The sequence below is a fragment of the Penicillium vulpinum genome, assembly GCF_028829585.1.
Source record: "Penicillium vulpinum strain IBT 29486 chromosome Unknown utg000003l_segment0_segment0, whole genome shotgun sequence".
NCBI classification, from domain to species: domain Eukaryota; kingdom Fungi; phylum Ascomycota; class Eurotiomycetes; order Eurotiales; family Aspergillaceae; genus Penicillium; species Penicillium vulpinum.
Genome location: NW_026643243.1, coordinates 3,880,188 through 3,889,653, shown reverse-complemented (window position 1 = coordinate 3,889,653; position 9,466 = coordinate 3,880,188). Strand labels below are relative to the sequence as shown.

The 9,466-nt window shown below is 47.4% G+C and overlaps 2 protein-coding genes across 2 annotated transcripts; one reads left to right on the top strand and one right to left on the bottom strand.

The window, feature by feature from the left end:
- Positions 1-355: 355 nt before the first annotated feature.
- N7479_006522 (serine/threonine-protein kinase) lies at positions 356-2,405 on the bottom strand (the record flags this gene model as incomplete). Its single annotated transcript, XM_057254216.1, has 7 exons — positions 356-914; positions 968-1,452; positions 1,503-1,658; positions 1,716-1,920; positions 1,971-2,082; positions 2,141-2,263; positions 2,363-2,405. The coding sequence occupies 7 exons, from the start codon at positions 2,403-2,405 to the stop codon at positions 356-358; spliced, it is 1,683 nt and encodes a 560-aa protein (XP_057108078.1).
- Positions 2,406-5,040: 2,635 nt separating this feature from the next.
- N7479_006521 (uncharacterized protein) lies at positions 5,041-9,173 on the top strand (the record flags this gene model as incomplete). The annotated part of the gene is made up of 5 exons (XM_057254215.1): positions 5,041-5,267; positions 5,344-6,633; positions 6,694-7,414; positions 7,464-7,514; positions 7,563-9,173. The coding sequence occupies 5 exons, from the start codon at positions 5,041-5,043 to the stop codon at positions 9,171-9,173; spliced, it is 3,900 nt and encodes a 1,299-aa protein (XP_057108077.1).
- Positions 9,174-9,466: the final 293 nt, after the last annotated feature.

Sequence of the window (9,466 nt, the reverse complement as noted above, 5' to 3'; positions counted from 1 at the left end):
GGTGCCTCGAGCACTGCATCTCAATGCTGCGGAGATCAACGCAGAGAAATGCATAGTCGATTTGCAAAATGCAATCAGACACAGTCAGCAAGGCCGTTTCCCTCCGGCCGCTCCCAATAGAGAGGAAGCCGGAACGTTGTCAAAGTGGTGGCAACCCGGCCAAAGCATTAGAGCCGGCATTTAATCGCCGACCTCCTTGAGCGCTAAGCCGGGAAGCATTGGTCTATGGGCCTAGATTTCAAACTCAAGTGTAAGTCAAAACCACGGAAGTTGGACCATATTGTGCGGGTATATTGTCAGCAGTGACAGCGCCACCCGCAAGAGCGACGATTGGTTTTCACCGAAGGCAAGCATTTCAGCTAATGATCTGTCTGGCTCCTTCTTTGCCAAGAACACCTGGCTCAGTCGGCTTTGGACTGCGATCGCGGCCCTTCTTCCGACTGAAGAACGATAGCATGCCATTGGCTTGTTTGCCCTTGTCGTCACTATTGTCCATTCCATCAATGGGGATAGAGTTATGGGCCAGCTCACTCCAGCTGCCAGCTTCGTTCAGGACCATTTGTACACCTCCACTTTTGCTCATTTGCCGGGTGGCACCGCGGTGTCGATTGTGTTGGGGTAGGGGTCGGTGGAAGGACGGGGCGGGCGGCGGTGAAGGTGACATGCGGTTTGAAGGGGAAGGTGGAGGGTGACCAGTCGCGGGGTCATTTGGGTCGAGGGTCTCGCTGAGCGTGGTCATGGTTTCACTTGGTGGACCACGGTAGTGTGAGCCGTTGGCTTGGGTGGGAGATGTATTTTGAGACGGGTCAGGCTGTGAGAATTGACGGGCATGTACAGTCTGTATAGTTGGGTTCGCTGGGATGGTGGTGTTCCCTTGGGTTGTTGTGGCCATTGGAAAGCACTCCTCGGGATTTCTGAAATACATTGTTAGCACAAGGTGGCAATATTCTTGATGGGAGAAACTCACATTACAGCAGCAATCGCTTCCGCGGCATTGCCTTGGTAGCTGGTCAGAGTGTAGTCAAATGGTTCGAACATTGTTTCAATGAGACGATGAAGCTCATCATCTCGAATTTCCTTGGCGGTGGCATCATCCCTTAGTTCAGCGCGCGGTTTTTGCCTACGCGCTCTGGCCTCCAAGGGCGCTTCTTCAAGAAGCAACTCCTCTAGATCATAAGTCGCATCGAAGTTGGTTTTTTCACTTGACGGAACGAAAACTGGCGGGATCTGTTTGCGCTCCAGGGCTTCAAAGTCGATTTCGGCAAAGAACATGTGCGAGGTGTAGGATTCAAAACCAATAGCGCCGATTCTTTGACTCCGATCTTTTTGCATCAATGCTCCCAAAGCCCGCAAACAAGCTACCGATACTGCAGGATTGGTGACGTAGTATTTCGGCTGTGCCTTTTTGATATTTTCACTCAGGGTTTCTTGGCTTCGTCCTTCAAAGGGTCGCTGCACTGAAGGTTAGACGGAAAATAGACGAGGAACAGAATTTCTCATACCTTATTGTAAATGCACTCGTAAAAAGTGACACCTAATGACCACCAATCGACCTCAAAAGTATAGCCAGTTCCTTCGTAGACTTCTGGAGCAAGGTAGGCTAGTGTTCCTGACTTGCTTGTAAGCGGCTTCCCCGGTCGGTAATCTGATGCCACGTTCTAGAAATTCAAGTTAGCTGATGCTCATAAGTGCGATAGCATGCCGACAGTGCTTACAAAATCAGCCAAATGAACGTGTCCATCGGAGTCCAACAGGACATTGTCTGGTTTTAAATCTCGATGAATGATACCCTGTGAATGGATATACCTCAGAGCACACCCCAATTCCGCCATCCAAAACCGCACCGCATCCTCTGTGAAGCATTTTCGGGATATATGGAATCGAAGATCGCCACCGTTCATTAAATCAACCACAATATAGCTTCAAATCGGTCAGCAGTGAGTAGTAAGGGCCAATTTGAGGATACTCACATGTACTCCATGTCCTGGAAACTGTATCGCAAATTGCAAAGGAATGGATGGTTCAAGTGCTCGAGCATTCTCCGTTCACGAATTATATTCCGTACGCTTTCCGAACGGACCACTAAAACGAGTGTTAGCTGTAGCTCCCTCAGCTCGGCGGCTTTGGAGCTCCAACTCACCTTCCTCTTTGCGAATATATTTTAGGGCGAATGTAAGTCCTGTGTCCTTTCTTTCGACGATCCGTACTTTTCCAAATGCGCCCTTTCCAACGACGCGCAGGAGCCGGAAATGATTGAGGTTGACTGGTAGAGAAGAAGCGATCAGCATATTATTCTACATAATACTCAGCGGTAACACAGGAAGTCACGAAGACATCCCCGAGTTGGTTCGAGTGAACTTACCTGCATCGTTGCAAGACACCTGTTTCCCTTGAGTGTTTCCCATGTTGTGAGGATAGACCACCGGCCGAAGTAATTAAAGTTAACTAGTATCGTTCTAGCAACATCACACTTCTTCCCAAAAGTCCACCGGTTGAATCGTGATTGCTTTAAAAGCGGTAGTCGGACAAACCACGACAGAATAGAGGAAGCAAATTTTCAGCGAATATCGAGCTTAAATCGGAACCATGAGAGGTGAATTCCGAAGATAGAATGCCCGAGCGGGGGTCAAATGTGTCAGAGTCGGGCGAAGATTATCGATGCAGGTCTAGATATAAATTTTGAGGTCTAGACAAGACTAGATGCAATAAGAAGGCCACCAAAACTCTTCAAGTGTGAGAAATACGATTCCTGGTTGCAATCCTGCAGGAATATGTATATCAGGAAAACGTGAGGGCCCGGGAGCTTGCGAAGCACACCGATTTCGGGTTTGATAAAGCACCACGAAAAAAAGGGGGGAGGCACGAGGTAGAAATTAGAGGAGATAGATATATCAAATGACACAGCAATACCAAGAATTTCCCACTTCGGGAAGTGAAGCCAGATGAAAGAAAGGGGATGAAGCGGGTGAGCGGTCTGGGAGAAACGGCAGTAACTAATGTGGGCCAATCACGCGTGACGCGCAAGAAAATGGGGGAAAAGGGGATAATGAAAGAAAAGGGCCTGATAGTTTTGAACCTATGCTTATTCTGGTTTAATTGCCGTGAGATCTACATTGTGCTGCTACACTTCAAGACTAGTTGTTTTATGGAAGGTATGATATTGCCCGTCACCGTTGTCTGTGTCTCTGAATTGGATCTAGGATAATGTTCTATGGAAATATTGAACAGTAATGGATAACGGTTTACATATATGTACAACATATCCGACCTCCACGTTCTCCGATTATCGGGCTCTGAGGCATGAGGTTAGGTGGAGAGCATATAGCCCAGTTCGACCCGCTTAGACTGAGCGGAGGCTATGATATCCGCTAAAATGCACAGACTTTTCAATCCGGTTTGTCCATTATAATCCTAGTCGAACATCCGGGCGATCAAAATTCAATTTGAAACGGTCGTTCTTTGGGCATTTAGGGGGGAAATTAGGAATTCTGCGAGATTGAGAGGTGGCTCTTTTGTACAGTACGGATTACGGAGTACATAGATTACTATTTAGGCATTAAGTGTCTCTGCCCTACGCCCTCTTTTTGTAAGAGTCTGTGCCACCTAGAATTGATCTTATCTCCCAGTTCTCTATCTTATTACCAGTCCAATGGTGCTCATTGATTCATTAGAGTTACAATTTGGAATATCCCCAAGTATAACCAACCAGGAGCTAGCCTAGAAACATGCAGTCGACTGATCTGTTTGCCACGGCATGTGAGATGCCTATTTCTCCCGAACTTTCGTGGGCCCCACGACATTGACCGTGCTAGGCATAAATGCATACGATAGTTGTCTCGGCAACTGTTGTCACATAGAATGGTCTTGGAATGCCTTAGAATATTCAACGTTGGATTTGATCACTCACGTCTCACATGCAGGACTACAGGACTTTTGTCAACTGCAGTTGGATCAAGCCAGATTCTAGGCGGGTCTTTTCTTTTTTTGCTCCACTAGGGTGCAGATATGCTGAACATGTACTCCGTATGTTGTATGTTTCCCTAACACCTTGACTCTATCAATTTGACTGTTATTGGTTCCACCATGACATGGGCGCAGTCAGCTGGTTAGTGCAGGGCTCTGAGCCCCCTGCCAAATGGGAGCCCATAACCTTAGAAAACGCCCACTGAGCTTATAAAACGGAGTGGGTAATCCCTGTCAGACCGTTGGGCAAAACATACAAAGAGATCAGGGGGTTTCAGCCTGCTATTTTGACTTTCAAGAAACCTAGGATGAGGCTGTTTATACTATTTGTATTATCTTATTTGTATTACTATATGCAACAGGTTTGTGAGTAATAGAGATGTCAATTGATTTCACAATTGCGGTTTCTACATGGCCTCTTTGTGCTGGCATATCTTCTCATCTCATCTCTTACATCACAGACACTCAACAACAAAGATTTTGAATAGTACCTACATTTCATATGACTACAAATCATGATTGATAGACTCCATACATAGTCTCGGAGAAGTCCGGGTCGATTACTAGCTTATTCATACAAAATGGTGCAGAAGTACGACAGTACCCAAAAATATATCTTCATGTAGATCTAGCATCAACAAGGATAGCTTACCAGATCAATAAATATTAAAAATAGGCACTCACCCGTACTCCTATCTGGTGAAAAGGAGTCGATGTTTTCATATTTCCATTCAGTTTTCAACTACACCCAACTATTGGATGAGCTTCAGCTAAACGCGAGCTACTGGCTAAAAAGGTAATTCTTCCTATTTTGTGTCTTGAACAGGTTGTACTTGGTAGTTCTCGCCTCTGCTGTCAATTTTCCCCAATTTAACCATTCATTTCTAATGTATATCACCATAGGCCACTTAGGATCATTGTAGATCTCTTGAGGATGTAGGCGTAGAGATGGTGGCTCGGTCACGGGGTAGCTCCTTCCCAAGTCTGGCTTCCTCTACGTCCATGCCATTTCTCATCCCACCGAATCATTTCTTCATCCTTCTCACTCTTTCCATAATTCCTAATCAGTCCTTCAACATGGAGAGCACCGAACCTCCCCGGCCGCTATTGCAGCGCCCAGAGAGTTCTGGCTTTGATGTTATAGATTTCTCATTTAGCAAGCCCGCCTCACACATGCCCTCGTACTCGCGAAACCTGACCAAGCAAACTCACCACCCCCATACTGCAATTGATAATGCCCAACCTTCAAGAGAACTAATGGGAAAGGACGACGGTCTCAATCATCAACTGGCTAGGCCAGACACGTATGTGAATGACCCAGGCTGCTCTCACAGATGAACACCACTGTTCACAATAGACTAACATGGTCTCCTGAGTCAGCCCTCTCAATCCTCGCGGCGTTGGGAAAGAAATAATCTCCAAGGCACCAGTCCCCGCGAGAGTATCTGCATTTTCTCAGCTCTCAAGGCGGCTATCAGCAGCAGCTGAACCTAATAAAGACAGCGGCAGTCGACCCGCACCTGGAGATTTAGGGAAACTGAGTTTAGGACAAGAACAGACAGTGTTGGCTTCTCGATCGAACGACGCCATCGGGGCCGATACCACCAGAGAGCCTATTGGCCCTGACTTGAGTCCAGAGTGTGTTGTTGACATTGAGAAGACTGGTGAAGTTGACCATGTTTTGGCCGAGCCACCCCAGGTACATCAGCTTCATCGAGAAAGACAAGAGACTCTAGAGAACCCATGCCCTCGTGTCGCTCTCAAGCCTATACACAATCAGCTTCAGGCGTCAAAGCGACGCCGTGCCCCCGAGAAGGAAGCATTTCTCAAGCAACAGGCACCGCCCACTGGTGGCAAGAACGGCCCTCAGCTCAGTGAGGATGATCTGTTTCGGCTTCTCATCACGAAAATGAGACAGCGAGAGGAAAACGAGCAAGCGGCTGCACTTATCCAAAAACAAGTCACGAATGAGAACATGGGCTTGAAGGAAGAGAATCTTAATCTGCGGGACCGGCTCAAGACATGCCAAGGACAGCTCTCCAAAACATCATCCGAGTCAAGATCTCAGCGTGCACAAATAGACAAGTGGAAGGCGAAACTTGGCACATTCAAAGGTGTTCTCAACGAACTGGGCCGTGAATATGGCGCAGTCCGGGAGCAAGCCAAAGAATTGAAAGAAGCCACTGTGTCTCTTGATAGAGAGAAAAGCGAGATCCAACACAGTTTGGAAGAGATCAGGTTGAAGGTTTCAAGTGGTGCTGAAACCATTCAAGACCAACACCAGAGACTTTCAAATTCTGAGGGGACTGTTGCCAGCTTGAGGGAGGCCTTGGACCACTCAGAGAAGAGGGAAGATTTGATCAAGATTCAGCTATCCAATGAAAAAAAGCGAATTGCGACTCTGGAGGCCTACGTCCAAAATGAGTCTCAGAGCCAGTCACGATACTTGGCCCTAATCCGAAACGACCAGCGCAGAATGGCAGGAAAGTTCGACTCTGCCTGCGAGCTGTTCACCACTTCTTGTTTCAAATCTGAGGAAAATATCCTGTCGAAACTGAGTCCGGCGCTTGAGGACTGTCTCGCTTCGGTTCAGGGGTTGAAAGAAAAGTGCGCTTCCGAAAATATGAATGTCCAAGACTTCACCAACAGCGTTCATGAGGCGACATCTCGGTAAGCTCTGTGGAAGTTTAACAAAAGACAACACATATTTTAGACTGACCATGACTCTAGTTTCAACTCCTTGGCTGGACAGGTCGCAAGTAATGTCGATAGGAGCACGGAAATGAGCAAAAATGTCTTCCAAGCCCTTCAAGATGCCCTTCAAGCGATTGAAAGCAACCTTGGTCCGTATTCATCAATTTTCAAACAGCTCGTTAATAGCGAGAGTTGTTATGGAAATTTGCAACAACAGCTTCAGATTGTTGAGCCAATGCTCGGCAGTCTCGACGTTTCTATCAAGGCCGTGGGAATGACGGAAACAGATCTTGTGCGCGGGTTAGAAACGTTTAGTCAGAAGCTTTCCGAAGCTCGAATCCCAGCAGGAAACCCTGTTTTGGAGATGGAGGTTTCCAACAAATTCGCTGAAAATACGCAACTGCAACTTGAACTTCAACAAATCTCAATCGAGGTTGAGTCTCTTCGAAAGCAAGTTGCCAACAAATCATCTGAGAACCAACATCTTCAGCATGCTTTGACCGACGCTGTTACTAACGAGCAAGCATCCAAGAGCCAGAATGCCCGGCTGGAAATTGAGAAGATGGCCTTGCGGGGTGAGCTTCAATTGCTTGAGCAAAGAATTCGGGAAGAGTTGGGCGCCGCAAACCTCAAATTTCAGGGTCAGATGAAAGCCAAATTCGAAGAACAAGTCCAAGGTCTTGAGACAGAAAAGGCGAGGCTAGAAAGAGACCAGAGAAACCTCCAAACGCAGCTTGCAAATGTCCAAAGCTCTTTGGTAAGCCCGATCATGGCTGATGAGAAAGTGGTTCACTAACAGTATGGAGACCGAAACTGAAAAGACAGCCGATAATGAGCGACTGGAAAAGGCCACCATGGTAAGCGGTGCAAATCATCGTCTTGATGTGCTCTACTGATAATCGCAGCTCCAGGAATCACAGAAACGAATCGAGGAGCTGAATGTTTCTTGCTCAAAATACATCACAGAGGTTAAAGCCATTGACGATGAATCAAAATTATTGAAAAGCTCTGAATCGAGTCTCTTGGCGGAAAAGGAGAGGTTCCTTGAACAGCTTGAACAAGCGAAAGGGAAGACGATCGAGCTTGAAGCGAGCCTGGGGCAGAAGGCTGAGTCTGTAATGCTGAAAGAGAAAGCACTCCAGGAAGCAGAACAGAGGGCCGAGGCGCTTGAGCTGGAGATGGCCCAGAAGACTGAAGAGCTTGCAGCGATAAAAGAAAACCTCGCCATGGTCAAATCACGGTCATCGGCTTTGGAGAAGGTCGGTGAGGAAGCTGATGCTGAAATAATTTCCCTCCTCCGGCGTGCCCAGGAAGCTGAGAGTTGGCAGGCAACTATAAGAGAAGGGTTTGCGAAGATGATCGAAGTACATCCTGACGAGCCCTTCGAGCAAACATGGCAGAAACTGGAAGAAATCATTCAGCCCTCGCTTGCTCAGCCGTCCATCACTGACGATAGGTCTTGCACTAAGCCTCACGGTACAGAGAATGTGGAGGCGATTGAAGACAGCAATCTGGCACTGGGGCCAAGAGAAGGCAAACTTGTCGATTCTTTCGAGGCCAATGTATCAAACAAGGGGGCTCGCCAGATTCTTGGAGACATGCAGGTAGATGGACCTCCGGCATCAAAGATCGGTAGCCCCACGAAGGCCTTGAAACATGGTGATTGTGTTGATTCTCTACCGAAATTCCCTACTGGCCACGGTCATATTGTTCCGTTTTCAAGTCTCCATGACGGAATTTCACGGGAAAATAGTCTCTCACTTTTGAATGATCCAGCGGAGCTCGAAATGCTCTTTATGTCAACTCCAGATCTCCAGGGAGCGTCGGTGCCAGATGATGCCCGTAAGAAAGTTCAAGATCACCAAAAGATTCCAGCTGAGCCTCCGAAAATGAGTCGAGAGCTCAATGAACCTAACCCTGCTCTTGGAATGCAACTTCCCAGCACCGGTGATAATAAAAGCGAAAGACCTCAGTCGGCTCTTGAAAAAGCTGCCAAGAACGGACAGCCCAACACCAAGCGCAAAGTAGTCAGCTTCGAGGGGACGCGGTTTATCACTCAAACAGAGGTTGGAAAAGCTAGACGAATGTCGAATGCAACGGACAACAGCTCTGGAAGAGAGTCCGAAAATAAGGAAGTAAAGAGAACCCAGAAACGGACTTACAGCCGTCTTCGCCAGTCGGTTGAACAGTCGGAAACTTCAATTGAAACGACTACAGAGATGCAGCCTGTCAACAACTCTTTGGTGGAAGATTTTCAACAGGGGCCAGTGAACAAGTCTGAGTTCTCTTCAAATGCGAACTTAAGGCCGCCGAAACGGCCACGAAAAGCAGCCGATGGCCCGGAGCGACGACCGAGTCCGAAGGGTTTGGCTTCAGGTAGCAGCAGAAACACAGCTGGTCAGGCCAGCACTATGCGAGGCCGCAGTAAGCGCCGCACTCGAGGTAAGTTGCCTGATGTTTTGCCAAGGAAGCCTCAGCTAAGAGTTAGAAGGCGACCGTTACAATCAGCGCTTTAGCCAAGATGCCGGCTGAGCATTTCAACACTTGAGAAATGTCATTCCTCATCATTATACTCTGATCATGTCAGAGAAATTTTTCCATATTGACTTTATCAAAAGCAAGGTGTGTGTGACAAGTGCATGGATATCCAAATATTGATTTAGAAAGATATGCTGTTGTCATGAACGGATGGACAAAAAGAGCCAGAAGTCATGCCTCGGAAGGCCATAAAGTGGAATGTGGGATGTTTATTTTAGTTTTATTGAGGTACCCAAAGCTGTATTGCTCTTAACGCCAAACACAATGCTCC